This window comes from Neophocaena asiaeorientalis, unplaced genomic scaffold (assembly GCF_003031525.2).
Source record: "Neophocaena asiaeorientalis asiaeorientalis breed wild unplaced genomic scaffold, Neophocaena_asiaeorientalis_V1.1 scaffold138, whole genome shotgun sequence".
NCBI lineage: Eukaryota > Metazoa > Chordata > Mammalia > Artiodactyla > Phocoenidae > Neophocaena > Neophocaena asiaeorientalis.
Window position 1 is genome coordinate 5,432,133 of NW_020172632.1, and position 19,922 is coordinate 5,452,054.

At 41.5% G+C, this 19,922-nt stretch overlaps 1 protein-coding gene across 1 annotated transcript in view; it reads left to right on the forward strand.

Moving 5' to 3' along the window:
• Window positions 1-4,715: 4,715 nt before the first annotated feature.
• The window catches only part of SCP2 (sterol carrier protein 2), a 156,404-nt gene continuing 141,197 nt past the window's right edge, over window positions 4,716-19,922 (forward strand). Inside the window, exons 1-3 of the mRNA XM_024739310.1 lie at window positions 4,716-4,842; window positions 16,582-16,639; window positions 19,238-19,309. Coding sequence (XP_024595078.1) covers window positions 4,774-4,842; window positions 16,582-16,639; window positions 19,238-19,309 — 199 coding nt within the window. The 5' untranslated portion in view covers window positions 4,716-4,773. The remainder of the gene's footprint in view (window positions 4,843-16,581; window positions 16,640-19,237; window positions 19,310-19,922) is intronic.

Sequence of the window (19,922 nt, forward strand, 5' to 3'; positions counted from 1 at the left end):
AATCTTTGTCACTACCTTGTGGTGGTGTTATGATGATTGGATGGGATGTGTGAATCTTGCTTACACATATGCTCAATAAATGTTATCTCACTTTAAAAAATGTTATTTCATTTACTCATTCGGTCATAGTGTCTACATTCATGGACTTCACCACCTCACCTCCCATTTGCATCTCAATTCATCCCAATTTTACACTCAATAACTGGACTGCAAAAATATCTGTGAATGAGAATCCCAAGCGTTTGCCCCCACTGTATACCCAAAATGCTTTTGCAGAGATCATCAGTGGCCTTGTTTAGTTCATTCTGGGTGGATCAATAGTGTTCAGCAAACACTCTCCCCTCTTTCACTTTCCACTTGTTGAAGACCCCAAAGCCACTAACAATCCTGGCCTCCAACCAATGGCTGGACTGTTAGGCGATCTAGAAATAAAACTCTCTTTTTGAAGTCACTGGTGCTTGCTGAGGTCAGCACTATGCCCATCAAGGTTTAAACAAAACTGGTATCTAACCTCCTTTCCTGGGTCCTGTGGGAAACTCTTAAGTTCCTCTCTGTGACCCTCAAGATTAATTGGGGTTTATGTCACTCCTGGTCATTTGTGACCTGTTCTTGCTTCCAATGAATTAATTCAGGTTATGGATCACCTGGCCATCCCTCCCTGTCCCTTTTCTACATATTACTGGACACAACTCCAATTCTGCCACTGCTTAAAGAATCACAGACACGAGGCTGCATGAGAAAGATTTTTACTGAAGGTTGGGGAGCAATTGTGGGACTTCACATCTCAAGGAGGTTAATGCTAACCGTTATGGACTGAATTGTGTCTCCCCCCCAAATTTATGTGTTGAAGTCCTATCCCTCAGTACTTCACAATGTGACTATATTTGGCAATAGGGTCTTTAAAGAGGTAATTAAGTTAAAATGAGGTCATTAGAGTTAGCCCTAATCCAATATGACTGATGTCCTTATAAGAAGAAATTTTTTAACACAGATGGGTATACAGGAAGACAAAGTGAGAAAATGGCCATTTAGAAGCCAAGGAGAGGCCAAGGCCTCAGACAAAACCAACCCTGTCAATTCCTTCATCCTGGACTTCTAGCCCCCCAGAACTGTGCAGAAATAAATTTCTGCTGTTTAAGCTACCCAATTTGTGGTACTTTGTTATGGCACCCCTCACAAACTAATATACCAAGTAAAGGAAGTTCTTTTCCTAAGAGGAAATCTGGTGCCTGGTTTTTAAAATAACAAGGTGCACCTCCTCCTCTCTACATTATGATTATTTCTGGGATTCCAAGGAAGCTTAGCAAAGGAGCAAGGGAGGTAGGATGAGAGTGGTAGTAATAATATGGCCATAGGTAGTAACATTTTTTTCTTTTAAATCCTGCTGGTTTTAAGCAAAAAATCCTTCAGTAATCCCTTCTGAACTATAATATGAATTTAACTATTGCTTTAGTTACTAAAGGATATTTGCAGAGCATTCTGACAGTGATGATAGTAATGTCTTTAATGGAGGCCAATCGGCAATATATGTTCAGAAGTATAAATCACCTCTTTTTTTTTACTGTGAAATTCCAATTTTAGGAATTTAACCTACAGATATACCCACACGGTGTGAAATGACATATGTACAAGGTTATTCATTGCAGCATTGCTTATAATAGTGAAAGACTGGAAACAGTGTTGATATCCAACAACAGGGGATTGGTTAAATAAATTATAGTACATCTGTAAATTGAATACTATGCAGTTATGAAAAAACATAGGAAGCTCTGATATGATCTTCAAAATCTATTTTTGTATGAAAAAAATCAAGATGTGGAATAGTGTGTAAAGAATGCTAAAATTTGTGTTATAAAGAGGGACTGCATTACTTAGGTGGGTATATATACACTTGGTTGTAGTTACATAAAATATTTCTAGGATAGGAGAGAGGAACTGGAAGCTGGCAATAGGGGTAGGAGGGAGAATTTTTACAGTTTGACCTTTTGTACTTTTTGAATCTTGATTCATGTTTTAAGTATTATCTACTCAAAAATAAATAGTTAAAATGAAAACAAAACACGACAAAAATTAAAATAAATACATGATAAAGACAAAAATAAAAGTAACGTACACACAAGATCAAAACATTCAAACAGTACAGATGCATATAAAATTAAAAGAAAAAACTTGCCTCTTCCATCTTGTACGCATTTAAAAGAAGTTTGTTGTATTTTATGCAGCATTTCTAGGTGTTTTGGGGCAGGAGAATTTTTGGATTATCTAGTCTTCCACATTGGAAAGGGAAGTGTCCTTTCCCAATCTTTTCAGCATTAACAGCAATGTTTATTATTACTCCCTCTCCACCTCTATGGGCTCCTTTTTTGAAACCAGTATCCATGGGACAGGCATGGATATTTGAAACCAATATCCATGGGACAGGCATGGATACATAATAATTAAACTGGACTCTGTGACTTCTTGCTGTATTGGGTTATCTTATCCACCAATCACAGTGCTGTCTTTATCAGCCGATCAGAGTTTCAAGAAACAACTCTACACTTAGTAAAAGCCTCTTCAGTGCCAGCCTTATGCTGGACTCTGGGAATAGGCAGGAAAAGGGGAGATTCTTTGCCCCTTCTCTGGTCACGTGAAGATTTTACTAAGTTGACCCATTCTCAGCCCAGGAGCTCTTTACCCAGCCTAGTGGAGGCTCCTTAGAATCAACTAGGAGCAACTTTCTAAATATTGATGCCTAGGCTTTACTTCCAGAGGCTCTGATTCAGGAGAGAGTGGGCTCTGGATATGGATGTTTTGAACCTATGGTGATTTTTACTGGGGGTGGCATGGTGTATATACATATGAAATTTCTATAAGGCCTTTTGAAATAATAAAAGTCGCCTGTGAACTGAGGGTCCACTTGGTTCAGGTTCCCTTCCAGGGGTAAGGCTGTCTCCTGCAATAACCCTGAGGCCAGTCAGCCTCAATTTGAACATGTCCCTTCCCCCAGAGACAGGTTACTCAGTCCCCATAGAGATAGACTGATCAGTCTCAGAACACCTCTGCTTGCCCCAAGTTCTTCCCTTGCCTTTCTGTGTAGCTTCCTAGTTCCGCTTCCTGCCCAATGGCTCCTCAGCAGCCAAGTGGAGTTTCTGCTAAATGAACATCTGGCCTTAAATTCTACCAGTGCTAGGAACAATTACAGGAAGTTTTCCTGAGGGAGTGGACTTCCAGCATTTGATGCTTTATGCCATGGAGATCTAGGAGGGGCTCTTATCACACACCCTTAGGACTGGAAGGGGCCTCAGAAGTTTTACACACACACACACACACACACACACACACACACACACACACACGCAGAGTCGGTTCTCAGTTTTAGGTGGTATTTATGTTCTGAAAGTTGCTGTGAACACAAATTAGTGAATACTGAACAATTGCCCCTAGGGGAAATACAGGGTTAGGCTCCTGCAAGTTTCTGCCCACAGCGTTTTTTGTCAGCTGATCAATACATAACCTTCTTTTATGTGTGTTTCTGTTTAAAGACATCTTATTATTCACATACATATATTAACATTGAACTCAGAGCCAATAGCACGATCACATGTTTGAACTAAGTTCATGTATTTTCTTCATAGTGCACCTCACACCCTTCTTGTATCTAGGTATACTAGATAGCATTTCAGGCATCATGCTTGGGGACCACTTTTTCTTTTTTTTTTTTTTTGCGGTATGTGGGCCTCTGACTGTTGTGGCCTCTCCCGTTGCGGAGCACAGGCTCCGGATGCGCAGGCTCAACGGCCATGGCTCATGGGCCCAGCCGCTCCGCGGCATGTGGGATCTTCCCGGACCGGGGCATGAACCCGTGTCCCCTGCATCGGCAGGCGGACTCTCAACCACTGCACCACCAGGGAAGCCCGGGGGACCACTTTTAAACAGTGAAATCATCAACAAAAAACACAAAAATGCAAATAAGGTGGCACTAAATAGATCATGAGAAGCACCTTGGTTTACAGCATGAGCTGAAACAGAGCATGGTTCTTGTTTAACCTCAGCTGAGAACAGGCACGTGGGGCAACTCACGTTTTCTGCCACCTCAAGGGTTCTTCTAGTATTGATCTTGGGGTTACAAATACATTTTTGTGAGCAGGAAAATCTGCAAATTCAAAATCAGCCAATAAAAAGCATCCACTGTATATATCCACAGTATACCTACATATATACATATTCCTTCTATTCAGTGCTGAAGGCTTTGTTTCTATCACCTCGTTTAATCCTCACAAAACAACACATGAGAATGAGTTTCAGAGAGGTTAAAAAAGGTCACAGAGCTAGTGACAGAACTTTGGTTTTCATTTTAGACATTCATGTAATAAAATCCGCCCCCCCTCCCCCCACGTGCAGTGACTCTTAACTACTACGACCAATAGGATACAGAACAACTCCAATACTCCGAAATTCTTCCTGAGGCTACCCTTTTGTGAGTCCGGTTTCTGGCCAAGCCCTGCCCTCAGCCTCAGGCCTTGCTCCAGGCCACATTCCCTCTCAGCATAGAGAACCTAAAGCTGAGGGGCTGGTACCAGGCTATAGAGCTTTTTTGCAAGGGCTGAGGGGGCCTGGGTCTCAAGCCCACCTGTGAACTCCAGCCTTGTCCCCAAAGGGTTCCCTAACCCGCGCCGCCCCTCCAGAAGACCATACGGCCACGTCGCAGGCGCCTCAGTGTACGCGCACGAGCTCGTTAGGCCAGTCGTTCCTACGTTAGCTGCGGGTCCCGTGCCCAGAAGTGTCCGAGCCATGCATGTGGACATCTCACAGTGTCCGCTCCGGAACCGGGTGTTTGTGGTGGGCGTTGGGATGACCAAGGTAAACAGAGCCGTGGGTCCCCGGAAGTGGGCTCCCTGCTTTGCTCTGTCTGGGTGAGGCCTGGGGAGATTCGAGGTGACCGGGAACCGGGGGTGGGGCGGGGGAGAATCAGATTTGGGGCCGTGCGTCGGTTTGTCCTTCCTACCCGGAGGGCGCCCGGGGCATCCCACCGCCCAGCTTGGCTTCTTGGCCCTGGGGGCATCGGAGTGGCGACTCGGGTGGGTTGTGATGTAGGGCGTGTCTGCGGGATCGTAATATCGCAGGGTTGTTCCAGCGGCCATATCTTCCTCCTTTTTTCCTTTTCTCCCTGGGGCGCAGTTTGTGAAGGACGCCCCAAGATGACCCAAAGTCCGCACCTCCTTTGAATCTGGGTGGAATCCTAAGATGTGTGGACCTCTGACGGAGGCAAGGTCCGCCTCACACCCGAAAGGAAAGCAGGTCGTGAATGTCGCCAGTCTGCACTTCCAGGAATACTCCTTGTAGGATCCCTTCTCAGGGACAGTTCCAGTGTAGATAAGGAGGAGAATCATTAGTGATGCTCAGCGTCTCAGCACAGGTGGCGGGTTTTCTGGATCCTCCGACCTTTGTTGTTCCTCAAGTGATACTCTTCTTGGTACTCAGGAGGCCAGAGACTCCTACAGTCTCACTTCTTGACATCCTCACCACCTCTGTGCTCTAGTGATGCCAAACTGCTTTTAGTTTCACCCCAAACTTTTTTATGCCTCTGTTGCTTTGCTTTCTGTTTTTCCCACTACTTAAGACCGTTTGTCTTCACTGGTTAACTTATTTGCATTTTAATTTTTTTTAATTATTTATTTTTGGCTGCGTTGGGTCTTCGTTGCTGCATGCGGGCTTTTCTCTAGTTGTGGCGAGCAGGGGCTACTCTTCGTTGTTGTGCGTGGGCTTCTCACTGCGGTGGCTTCTCGTTGCGGAGCACGGGCTCTAGCTGCATGGGCTTCAGTAGTTGTGGCACGTGGGCTCTAGAGCACAGGCTCAGTAGTTACGGTGCACGGGCTTAATTGCTCCGTGGCATGTGGGATCTTCCTGGACCAGGGCTCGAACCCATGTGCCCTGCACTGGCAGGCGGATTCTTAACCACTGCGCCACCAGGGAAGCCCTTATTTACATTTTTAAAAGATCAATTCAGACCTTCTCCAAGAAGCCTCCTCTGATCCTCCTGACTTTCCCACATGTTAACTTAGTACTTACTATTTTATCCTGAAATTCTGTTTTTATGTCTATATTCTTCTTTTGCACGTAAGCTCCTCCAAGGTGAGTACCATGTCTAATTCATTGCTGTACCTCTAGCACCTTGAAAATGCCTTGTGCCTGAAGACCTCAGTGAATGTTAGTTGAACAATATTAAATGGATATGCTTTATGAAAGAGAGTTCCTAGGGGAAGTTCTCTTTCTGAGAAATCAGCCTTAAACTTGTTTTTATCTTACCCAGTGGGCTGAGAGTACACAAAGCAATAAAGACATGTAAGTAGAAAAGTCAGCTAATACGTTATGAAGCAGATACTTGGAGATCATCTATTGTTTCATGGGAAAGGGAACTTCTGGTATATGTGGACAGTAAAACCTTTTAAAGTACGGTATAAATACAGTCAGATCCTCCACCACTGGCTGTTACATGTCTGGTTATATTGGCTATATAGAATACCACTGAGCTTTGGGAAGTAGGAGATGTATTTATGTTTCCTCAAGTTGAGAGGTGGAGGTGTGGGAGGTGTTAGTTACAATCTTCAGGGAAGAGATTGGGACTATGGAGAGCAGCTTTATTGATGTGCTTACTAGGCCAATGTACTACTCTCTGGGTTTGATCTTTTGGAACTTGGGGGAGGGTTTAATGAAGAGGGAGAAATTTAGCAGATAATACTTTAAGCTCTGTTGGTAGATCTCAACTGGTTGTGGTTCTTAATTTGAATAGCTGAATTCCTAGACAACTTGAAGTTCTCTTAGTGAGGTTTTATTATCAGTGTAGGAAATTAATTCCTATGGTAAATTAGAATTCGCATGATGCATGTCAAGAGGTTTTAACCCAACTAAATCACAACTACTACCTGGCTGACAGCAGGCTGAGTCCCTTTGCTTATGCTGCCTACCTCCTGATATGCCCTCTTTTCATCAATTTAAATTCAGGCTGTCTTCAAGAACTGGTCTGTCTTAGTCGGTTAGGGCTGTATAACTGCAACACCTTAGACTGGGTGGCTTAAACAAGACATATTTATTTCTCACAGTTCTGGAGGCTGGGAAGTTCAAGATCAAGCACAGGCAGATTTGGTGCATGGTGAGGTCCTGCTCTCTGGTTCATAGACAGCTGTCTATGGCAGAAGGGGCAAGGGAACTCTCTGGGCTCTTTTTTATAAAAGCACTAATCCCATTCTTGAGGGCTCCATCTGCATGACTTCCCAAAGGCCCCACTTCCAAAAATGAAGAATTAGATGTGTGAGTTAGATATCAATATATGAATTTTGAGAGGACATAGACATTCAGTCTATAGCAAGAGTCCAAGTCCTGTATTTTCTTAAAACTTCCCCAGACTGCTCTACGTTACGTTGGCCACTTTTTTTTTTAGAAATTATGGTGCTGTTATAGTCAGGACCATATAATTAAGCATTTGATTTTTCTATACTTTTATATATAATTCCACAGCCCACAGAAAGAAATATCTTACATCACAACTCCGTACACACGTGCACTCACAAAACTGAAACAAGCTTGCTAAAGCAACACTTATTATGTTTGATGAACTCTTGATATTTCCTATTTTGTTTCATTTTTTAAAATGCTGATCACAACCCACAACCCTTACAATTAATTTTGTCACACTCTACAAACCTACGGTTTAAAAAAAATTACTAAATAAATAAAATATTACATTATCGTGTTTAATCCTCACCACATAAGGGATTATTATTATCCACATTTTATCGTCCATCTTTGTGGCTCAGAGGGGCTAAGTAATTTATCTATCTTGATACTGCTCCCAAATTTTGAAACTGCATTACTTAAAATCTCATGTTTCTTCCATGCTATCTCTAACACACATTAATGTTATAGGGTAGTTAATTCATCATTTAAGCATATATTCAATAAACATAGTATGTGCTATATGCTAGGAGTACAAAGATGAAAAAAGCAAGGTTCCTGTTCTTAAGGAATGTATAATATGGAGGAGGAAAGGATAAACAGGTAATTTAAATATGATGTATTAGGACATTTGGATAAGTATGGCAGGTTGAAAATATGAATTTATCTCTATTGGTGCTTTCCCAATACCACTAAAATGACAGTAAGGGTGAAGTGACTAGGAGAGGAAACAATAGCAGAAAGATGTCAGAAAAACATTGGATGATTAAAAGCTGATGGAAAAGTGGTCATTGACTCAGAACAGAGAAACCCATAACCCAAGTTCCTGAAGAGGGGTTATACTGGCTGAGTCTTCCTGCAGAACTCCAGAAGGCTCAGAACCTGCATGTACTAGATGCCAAGTAAGGTCGGGATGAGAGGAGGGAAGGAAAACGCTTCTATGGAATAATTGGATTCCAAGATCCTTTTTACCACTAGGTGACTATCCTTTCCTTGTCAGGGTATTGGAGGCTTGTTTTCTGGAGAAACTGAACAGATGAGTCTCTAGAATCATCTGACCATTAGGCTTAGTGGAAGGCGGGAGTGAGGCCCAAGTTGAAAAAAGGGGAATCAAGTGAAATTCTGTATACTAAATGGTGGTACTTCCCAGCCCTGTTCCCAGAACACTGGCAATCAGACACGTACCAGCTTCCTGGGAGAGGTTTGGAAAATTATGTGAAATGGCTCCAGAGAAAAGCCAGATTACCACTCCACTCAAAGTGCAGGATTTTCTTGCTTCCTTGGAGGGATATTGCTTCCATTCCAAAGCATACCAGACCACCACGGTGTTTCTGAGAACCCTCCTGCATTCTTCTGTGCACAAAATGTGGGGTTTTGTTATTCTTTTTTTCCGTGCCTGCGACTGGTCTGGCACCCGGACTTTGATTCACGATGCGTGGTGGTGAATCCTGACTTTACAGCGTTTCTCCTCTTTGCATCACCCAGCCTTCCGCTGCCATCACAGCCACCGCACCAGCGTCTCCTGGAGACCTGGGTCTCCAGATCTCACTGCATGCGCTGGAGTGCTGGCATTAACCTGTTGGCGCCTCAATCTCGGCTATTTGGGGTTTTCGCACTGTGGGACCCCTGCCCCGTCTTGGCCTGGCTCCAGCCCAGCCCAGCCTCTCGGGGGTGTCCGCCCGCCTCCACAAGCAGAGCTCTGGCGTCAGCCTAAGGCAAGGAGAGCAGACGCCTGGTTGCTTTTGATGTCATTTTTACTCTCTGACCTCTGTTCTTCTGAGGATCACGTCAAGGCCCCGGGTGTCACGCACCCCAGCAGGCCTCTCGGCACAGACACCGACCCACTCCACGCAGGGATCTGTCTCACCAGGAAAACCCCACTTGCCTGTGATATTTGGGACCTTCAGGATGACTGGATTGCGGGCTCTTGATCTTCCTTAGCAATATTATGGAGAAAAACCATATTTATTGTCATGTAGGATTTGGTTCTGTGGGTCTTTTTCTTCTTTTTTTGGTAAGAGAACAAAAACTGGTTAAACGAGGTCTGCTGAAGTTGTGACTTGACCCACACTTGACCCTTCAGCAGGTAGGAGACAGACCACTTCACAGTTCTGCCTCCCCACAAGGGCGGGAGCCCACGCCTTCTTCCTCCCAGGCAGGAAGTGGAAGCCACCTTGGCTGGAGCAGCCCGCCACACCAAGCAGACCCCAAGAGCTGGTCATTGTCCTTCTGGGCAGGTCTGTGCCCAGCACATCAGCTTCTCCATGCTACATGTCGCCCAGTTCTTCCGTTTGCTGCCGCACCAGAAACACTGAAGACCGAGGACTGGAGCTTCTCCTTCATGGGTCAGCTGCTCTCAAGAAGGACCATGTTGGCTGGGCCATTAAGCTGCTTCCCTACTGCTGTCCATTAAACCTGTCACTGGAGGGGCTTCGGGGCAGCCCCACCCTGCATCCTACCCGTGTGGACTGATGCTTTTGCAGAAAGGAGATACCAGCCATCGTCAGAGCACTCAACCACCAGCAACTCAGCTGAGACCCCAGCAGGGTGCGGGACGGCCACTCCCACCCCGCTGGCTGCTGTTCCTTCTTCCTCAGTCACTTGCTTGGGCTAAGGGGGACTGCAGGATGGAGTGTGAAGCCCAAGTCTGTTTCCCGACCTTATTTATTGAGGAGTGCCTCTTCCCTGTCCTCCCCAGACGGCCCCCAAACCCAGTGTGCACCAAGTGGGGCTTGAAGGATGAAGCTGCTAGGCCCCAGGCAACTCTTCTGCAAAGTGACCTGTCCTGCCACCACAGCATCTCCAGGACACTTCCGTTACAGGCACTGCAAGGGACCGACTTCCAAAATGTACATCCTGGTTTACAATTAGCCTTGAGGGACACATCTTCCTGGGAATTTCTATACAGATGTTAGAATGGCTGATATGGTAACTTAAGTTTGCCTGTTTATGTAGTGAGAATTAGTCATTCACCAAACCCGTCTGTACCTTCCCTTTCGTGCGTTGCTTCCTTTTTAATAATGTCAAGAGCTGCCACTGTGTGGTACTCAAGTGAAGCCAGTATTTAAGGCATTAAACTTCAGCCTGAACTCTGTCACCCCCTAGAATCAGCCCAGACAGCTGTATCCAGGGACATGGGGCCACTCCCTCAGTTCCTAGGAGGCGCCGTGGACTTAAACGTGTGCTAAGTGGCTGTCTGACTTCACTGTCTAGTCCTGTGTCATGAATCTCTTTGCAAAGAGTAACGTATTTGTGCTTTAAGTAAAATTTGGTTTTGCAGAAAAAAAAGTGCAAGATTTTAATGGACTTGAATATAACAAGAATATGAAAAGTTCATTGATATTGTTTTAAATTCAACATCGCAACTAACCTGTAAGAAACTCCCACTTGTCAAGTTTTAGTGTAGTATAAAAGAATATCCACAATTATCTAAAAAGGCTATTAAAATGCTCCTCCCTTTTCCAATCACATATCTGTGTGAGGTCAGATTTACTTCATAGACGTCAACCAAAACAGCATAACGCCAAATGCTGAATGAAGGATCAGCTGTGAGAATTCAGCTGCCTCCTGTTAAACCAGACAATAAAGAGAATTGCAGGGGACTTCCTTGGTGGTGCAGTGGTTAAGAATCCGCCTGCCAATGCAGAGAACATGGGTTCAGTTCTAAGTCTGGGAAGATCCCACATGCCATGGAGCAGTTAAGCCTGCGAGCCACAACTACTGAGCCTGCGTGCTGCAGCTACTGAAGACCGTGCACCTAGAGCCTGTGCTCCACAATAAGAGAAACCACCGTGATGAGAAGCCCGCGACCGCAACGAAGAGTAGCCCCCGCTCACTCGCTGCAACTAGAGAAAGCCTGTGTGCAGCAACAAAGACCCAATACAGCCAAAAAAAAAAAAAAGAATTGCAGAAATGCAAAACGGTGCCACTCATCACTTTTTTGAGGGGGAGATATAGTTATTTTTCATAAAAATTATTTATGTTAACATGTAATGGTTTTTTTTTTTTGAGTGAATTGAAAGTTATTTTTAAATGTCCTATTTTAAGTGCCAAGAGGGTAAATACTGGTTAATATAATCCTCATAATCAAAAGCTCTTTGGTATCTTCAGTGATCTTTAAGAGTTTAAAGTGGTCTTGAGACTGAGAAATTTTGAGAATTGCTGGATCTAGTCATTGAGCACCAACAACTGTTAGAAACACAAAGAGCAAAAATAATCAGATGTTATATGCTTCCTTATGAAAGAATACACCACCACCTATAGTTTTCTCAGGGAGATAGAATGTGAGTCTGCAAGCTTCTGGATCCAGCTGCCAATGTGTGGGAAATAAAGAGAACAGAGGAACATGTGGAACTGCATGAGTATGCAATCTACAAAATCCAGACTGTGGGAAGCTACAGGCCAAATGCTCTGGGTTCTTTAACAGGTGTATTGAGAGGAAAAGAAAGTAGTGGAGGGGAACCTGTAGATTAAAAGAGAATTTGAAAGACCTATAAACACTTTAAAAAAGGGCTGAACAATAGTGTCTACAGATAGACACTTGGGTGATAAAAGTATGAAATACTAAAAGGAAGTGATTATTGTAAGAATCAGGATAATAATTACTTTGGGGGTGGAGCGGGGTTGAGATTGGAACAGAGTGCTTAGAGGAGTTTGTGGAGGGGCAGGCAGGGTTCAATTTTTTAGTCTGGGTGGTTGGTGTCAAAGATAAAGGTAGACGCTAGGTAAAGTGTTAGGACAGATTTTAATTAGTAATATGCTATTGCAAAAGGGAAGAAGTCCAGTGTGAACTGAACTAACTTTATACAGATGTGACTGGGTATTTTAAAGGGATAATAAGGGAATAGGGAGCGTGGTGAGTAGGGACACAATACAGTAGTCCCTTGGTATCCCTGGGGGATTGGTTCCAGGATCTCTCTTGGATATCAGGATCCATGGATGCTCAGTCCCCTTAGTTGGCCCTCTGTATCTGTGAATGCAGAACCCACGGATGCAGAGGGCCAGCTGTAGGGTCAGGGAAGTGAAAACTTACATAAAGTGGGGAGAGGGGAGGCTAGTTCACATGAAACCCGTCTGGATTTGCTAACTGGTGCTTACCCAAGCTTAGGCTCCTACCCTCCCACAGAGACTGGGAGACTAGCCCTGTATTCAGGTGTTGGCTGGAAGAAGCAGTAAATTCTTTTGACAGCCTTGAGTTTTCTCAGGCAGGTGCTTTAAGTGGGGCTAGGGTCCTCCTAGGGACCTGGCCTTGAGCAAGTTAGAACTCATAAAAACTATGTTAGTGTTTAAGTTTTTAGGCCAAGGTTGAGACCTAGTAGAGAAGAGGACTCAGAGGAGCTTGGCTAGAATTTGGTAAAGGAGAGAATCTTTGTCAATGGTTACAAGAGTGTTTGCCTTAAAATAATTCATTAGGAGATGTGTGTGTGTGTATGTGGTTTTCTGTATCTCTGTCATTTACAATAAAAAGGTTAAAACTTTAAAAATGAGGCAGTTAACTCCAGGAAAAACAAAGCAAAACAAAATTGTACAATAAAGCACATGTAATCATAGTATACAACCTAGCCCAATACTAAGAAACATTAACTTTATAAGGTAAGCACTACATACTGATTTAATAAAAAAAATTGTGATTCAACTGTATAAGGAGGATGGGGGAACTGTAAATGTATATGTGAAGTGGCCTGAGAGACCTAATTCTCATTGGCCCTTATTAGAGACTATGAAATAATTTCTTACATTGATAAAGAAATAATAGTATAAGAATATTTAGAAACATGGCATTTTATGAAAGAAGAAATATCTAAAAGAATTGAAAATGGATGTTTTGGGAGCAAGTAAGACTAGTGGGTGGAGAGTAGTGGAACAAGATTGCTGTTTTTATTATAGGCCTTGAGGTAGGTTTTTATTTTTATTTTATATTAAAAATATAAAAACTAAAAAGCAAATATAAACAGAATATTACCAGCACCTCAGAAATTACTCTGTGCCTTCTTCCAGTCACTGACTCCTTGCCTGCAAAGGGTTACCATTATCCTGACTTCTGACCTTTAATATCATAGATTAGTTTTGGCTTTTTCATTCAACATTATGTCTCTGGGATTCATCCTTAATTTTATGTGTAGTTACAGATTGTTCATTCTCATTGAGGTAACATAGTCCATTGTGTGAACATTCCATAATATATTCAATTTATTGTTAATGGACGTTTGGTAGTTTCCACCTAAACATGCTTTTCATTTTGAAGGAGTAATGTTGTATGTGTTTATTTGCTTGACTAATCTTTTAAAAACTGCCTTGATTTCAGTAAGAAATGAGAAAGTGCAGTCATTTCACTACCTGGATGATAATGTGGTTATTAATAGGTATTACTTGGTGGAGCCTAGTAGCACAGTACTCTCTCCTTACAGTAAGTGCTCTCTATACTACATGCTCTGATTGTAATTAGTGAACTGAAGAGTAACTACAGGCGAAATAGGTAATTTGGGGCTGCTGAATTAGGGAATTATGAAGGATTCCCTAATTCAGAAGTTATGAAGAATTGGGGTGGATAAGAGATAGGAACAAATGTTAAACGTTTTGTTTTGGTTCAGTTCAACAGATGTATTTTGGCACTGTGTAATAAAGTGTGGCATTTAAGTCTAGTGTCTATACAGTGTTTCAAACTGGGTTTTGTGATCCGTTGCAGGGGTAGTGATGTCTGTTTAGAAGGTTGCCTCTAGCATTAAAAAAATTGAAATAGAATCAAAAATACTGTATCAATATAACAAGGATAAGTATTTCATGAAAATTTTGCTTCACTATGTGTCTACTGGGTCATGTATGTTATCGTGGTTTGCAGTTAAAAATTTTTAAAAGCCATTTCTCGTTAGCACAACCTCTGACTAGCAGACCACTCCATCTTATCTAATTGATCACTGTATTTGGTAGATTTTACTTCACTTATGTTTCTCAAGTCTCTTTGCTTCTTTCCATTCTTTCTGCTGCTATCTTAGTTAACTCTCACTTGGGCTATTTCAGAATTATGCCATTTGGTCTCACTGCCTCCAGCCTTGCTCCGTTCATTCATTTCTCAACATTGCATTTAGAATGATCTAACGTGCACGTCTTCTCGGCCCACACTCTCTCTCTCTCTCTTTTTAAAGTAGGGCTTTATTTTTCAAAGCAGTTTTAGGTTCACAGCAAAATTGAGCAGAAAGTACAGAGGGTTCCTACATGCTCACTGCCCCCGACCCTGCCGGAAAGCCTTGCCCACTATCAATGATCAGCATTAGAGTGGCACATATGTTACAGTCAGTGAACCTGCATTGACACATCATTATCACTCAAAGTCCATAGTTTACCTTAGGGTTCACTCTTGGTGTTGTATATTCTATGGGTTTAGACACATATGTGGTGACACGTATACATTACATCATCATACAGAATAGTTTCACTGCCCTGAAATCCTCTTGCTCTGCCTCTTCATCCCTCCCTTCCCTCAGTCCCTGACAACAACTAATTTTCTTTTACTGTCTCCATAGTTTTGCCTTTTCCAGAATGTCATGTAGTTGGAATCATACAATATGTAGCCATTTCAGATTGGCTTCTTCACTTAGTAATATACATTTAAAATTCCTCCATGTCTTTCTGTGGTTTGGTAGCTCATATCTTTTTAGTGCTGAATAATATTCCATTGTCTGGTTTTACTACAGTTTATTTAACCTTTCACCTGCTAAAGACATCTTGGTTGCTTCCAAATTTGGCAATTATAAATAAAGCTACTATAGGGCTTCCCTGGCGGCGCAGTGGTTAAGAATCCGCCTGCCAATGCAGGGGACACGGGTTCGAGCCCTGGTCTGGGAAGATTCCACATGCCGTGGAGTAACTAAGCCCATGCGCCTCAACTACTGAGCCTGTGCTCTAGAGCCTGCAAGCCACAACTACTGAGCCTGCACGCAACAACTACTGAAGCCTGCGCGCCTAGAGGCTGTGCTGCACAACAAGGGCAGGCCACTGCAATGAGAAGCCCATGCACCGCAAGGAAGAGTAGCCCCTGCTTGCCGCAACTAGAGAAAGCCCACATGCATCAATGAAGACCCAATGCAAAAATAAATAAATAAATAAATAAATTAAAAAAAATAATAAATGAAGCTACTATAAATATCCGTGTGCAGGTTTTTGTGTCAACATAAGTTTTAAACTCATTTGGTAAATACCAAGGAGCACAACTGCTGGATCATATGTTAAGAGGATGTTTAGTTTTGTGAGAAATTGCCGAACTGTCTTCCACAGTGGCTGTACCATTTTGTATTCCACCAGCAATGAATGAGAGCTCCTGCTGCTCCACATCCTGTCAGTGTTTGGTGTTGTAGTGTATCTCATTGTTCATTTCAGTCTTTGTTTGTTTGTTTTTAAATCCACTGTCTTCAGGATAAAGCCCAGGTGTCATAGGAGGGCATATAAGGTCACTTGTGAATTGGCTCTAGAACCAGGTTGAAGTTTCAGCTCCACTAATTATTAGCTGTGTATCCTTGGGCAAGTGACTTAATGTCTGCCCTTGTTTTCCTATCTTAAAATGGTGATAAGAGTAGTACCTACCTCTGAGGGTTGTTGTGAGGATTAAACAAGTTAATACGTGTGAAGTGCTTAGTGCAGTGAGTAACAACAGTAAGTGCCCAATAAATATTAGTAATTATCATCATTTGGTCCCCAGTCATTTTTCTGTCCTTATCACTTGCCATTTCAAATCATGTTTCAGCCTCTGCAATATAAAATTGTTTGCATATAAAACTGTTATATTCTGTCATTTCCAGGCCTTTGCTCTAGAATTTCCTTTTCTTTCACTTGGCTAATTCCTACTCATCTTTAAAGACTTAATTTAAACGTCAGTTCCTCTGGGAAGCCTTTCTAGTCCTCCAAAGCTGGGTAATTGTCTCTCCCAAATCATTCTGTACTTATGACACTGTGGTGTAATTGCCTGTTTTCCATTAGACACTAAGCTCCCTGAGGGTACAAACTGTATATTATTTATTATCAGAGTCCAGAAACACGATAGGTGCTCAATATGTTTTTGTTTAAATGAATAGATGAATGAATTTCTGCAGTTCCCTGTTGTGAAAAAATCTAACTATATTTGTTTCTATTTATTATCTCCTTCTGTATTTGTAGTTCACAAAGCCTGGAGTTGAGAATTCAAGAGACTACCCTGACTTGGCAAAGGAAGCAGGTAACATAGAACATTCAGATCTTTGAACATTGTAGTTTATTGTATGGTCTGTCTTGATTGTGGAGCAGCCTTGCAACCTTAACAGGAAGCTGGGTCAAAGGAGATGTTTTAAGCTCAAGGCCAAGCAGTCTAAGCTTAGGTATCAGCTGTTTAAGGGAGTGCTGGGGAATACAGGCTTCCCACTCATGGAGACCTTGGGAGCTCGGTGGTCCCATGAAGTTGTTCAGGTACAGTCCTCCTGCTAGGAAGCCTTCGCCTTCCTCCTGTTCTTGCCAGCTTGCTGCCAGCAACCCAAAAAGGGTTACTGTGGTTTTTAATTAGACACTGCTTGTCTCTACAAGTACCTAGTGCACTCAGTGTTCATAAATTAGGTTTCATTTCAACTCCATCATTCAACTCAGTATTTAGATATTACTATACAGGGAATCAGAAATCTCTGCCCCCAAAAGGAAGGTTCATGAGATTTGATTAACTGATGTTGATTTTCTGGGTAGACACTGTTCATTTAATGTTTTTTTTTTTTTATTTTTCTAAATTGGTTTTCTTTTTAAAAAATTTTTAAGTTTAATTTTATTTATTTTTTTATACAACAGGTTCTTGTTAGTCATCAATTTTATACACATCAGTGTTTACATGTCAATCCCAATCTCCCAATTCATCACACCCCCACCCCCACCCACGTATATGCATTAATATACGATATTTGTTTTTCTGACTGACTGCACTCTGTGTGACAGTCTCTAGATCCATCCACGTGTCAACAAATGACCCAGTTTCATTCCTTTTTATGGCTCAGTACTATTCCATTGTATATATGTACCACATCTTCTTTATCCATTTGTCTGTCGATGGGCATTTAGGTTGCTTCCATGACCTGGCTATTGTAAATAGTGCTGCAATGAACATTGGGGTGCATGTGTCTTTTTGAATTGTGGTTTTCTCTGGGTGTATGCCCAGTAGTGGGATTGCTGGATCATATGGTAATTCTATTTTTAGTTTTTTAAGGAGCCTCCATACTGTTCTCCATAGTGGCTGTATCAGTTTACATTCCCTTGGTGTATTCTATTTTAATTTTCTTTTTCTGTGGCTATCTGGGATCATATTCTATATGTAGTTTTGTATCCTGATTTTTAAAACTTATTATTATAAAGATTTCTCCACTTAAAACTGGAAAAAATTAATTTTTGCATATTTCATTATATATTTATGCCATAATTTTTGTTGGATATTTGCTTCACAACTTTTTGATATTTTAGAAGATTTATAGTAAATTTCTTGCTGAACACAAATATTTGTTCTCACTTCTAGTTACTGTTGAGGACAAAGCCTAGAAGTAGACTCACTGGAACAATGAACATAAACAGTTTTAAGACTCTTGTCAGATTATTTTTCAGACTGTTTATATTATTAGTTTCAGTAGCAGCATATGAGAATGCTCTTTTAAACATAATCTCATCAACATTATTACAAGTAAAACATTAATTTTTTTGCTCATACATTAAGCGGGAATAAGCGGGAAAAGATAACTAGTGTGACTAAACCAATCCCATAATCAATCATATATCTTCTTAAGTTAAAAAAAACTTCAGGGGCTTCCCTGGTGGCGCAGTGGTTGAGAGTCCGCCTGCCGATGCAGGGGACGCGGGTTCGTGCCCCGGTCTGGGAAGATCCCACATGCCGCAGAGTGGCTGAGCCCGTGAGCCATGGCCACTGAGCCTGCGCGTCCGGAGCCTGTGCTCTGCAACGGGAGAGGCCACAGCAGTGAGAGGTCCGCGAACCGCAAAAAAAAAAAAAAAAAAAAAAAAAAAAAAAACTTCAGAGTAATACTTTCATATGGTTAAAACACACACACACACAGATGGCTTATACTTCCCAGGCCCCTTCCCCAGCGGGCAACTTCTTTTAAACGTTTTGGCTTTAGTTCTTCTGGTGGTTATCTCCATATCTCTAAATATTTGTTCCACCACACTTATTCCAGTTTTTGACTTATCAGTTTTAGACATCTGTTTGCTTCTCACTATGGTAGATGAGGATTTAGGTTACATCTTATCTCTAAGTTCCACTCTCCTCTTCCTAGTTTATTTTCATAATTTTTATCAGTTCCTCCATTGGTCATTTCTGTACCTTTGGATAGCATCCTTAAAGCTTCATTTCTTGTTCCATTGACAGGGTCATCTCTTGATCCTAGCTTTGTAAGATGACCATATGAGTGCTCCCACACTCCTGCTCAACAATAACATTCTATCCTATTTTGTCCTCTAGATGTACGATAGAGCCACAGAGATGAATAACACACCTGACATTAAGGAGCTTTGAGACAATCGGGATTTAATATATTGATATTTATAGTTAGGTGTACAGTTAGAATAGGAAATGTTAAATATCAAAAAGGCAGTATGAACAAGTGTTACAATAGCTTAGAGGAAGAAATGATAACTTTTGAAAGGTAAGATAACTTCTGAAAGTCTGAGATGATTTGATGAAGGATTTGTCATTTGAATTGAACATAGACTAACTAGAGGTAGATTTACTCTGGGAAAACTCTAAACTTACTTTTACTCGAAGTGCTATGTGATAATTTTTTTTTTGTTTTTATAGGCCAGAAGGCTTTAGCGGATGCACAGATCCCTTATTCTGCAGTAGAACAGGCATGTATTGGCTATGTTTATGGTACGTAGTAAACTATATATTCTAAAAATTACAGCAACTACATAAACAATGCAGAGGAATTTGTGAATTTTAACCCTCAAAACTCAGAGTTCAGGGTCTTATTCTCATCATTTCTAGATTTCCCTATGTGTCAGCCTAGTTTAGTATATATATATATATATTTTTTTTTTTTTTTGGCCATTATTGTACTGCGAAAACAATACACTTTTTATTAAATTAAAACAATTTTTATCTTTTTTTTCTTTGTTATCTTAAAATTTGTATTTATTGATTTTTTTGTGTCTAATAAAATTTTTTCATTATTTTTTTCTAATTAGAAAAATGATATATACTATTGTAATTAAAAAAAGGAAACACAGAAAAGCACAAGAAAAAATAAGTCACCTGTAATCTCATTATCCAGAGATTATTACCATTACTTTTTTGGTGTAGGTCCTTCAGTGAGTATGAATATGTGTGAATATGTATGCGCACATAATTTTCTCTTCAATTTAGGTCCTAGTTACATACTTTTTGGTAACCTGCTTTTCTCATTTTATTGTATTCAGTATTTCCCATGTGATTCAGTCTTCTTTCATTTCATCATTAATATTTTTCAAATTTTTTTTTTCTG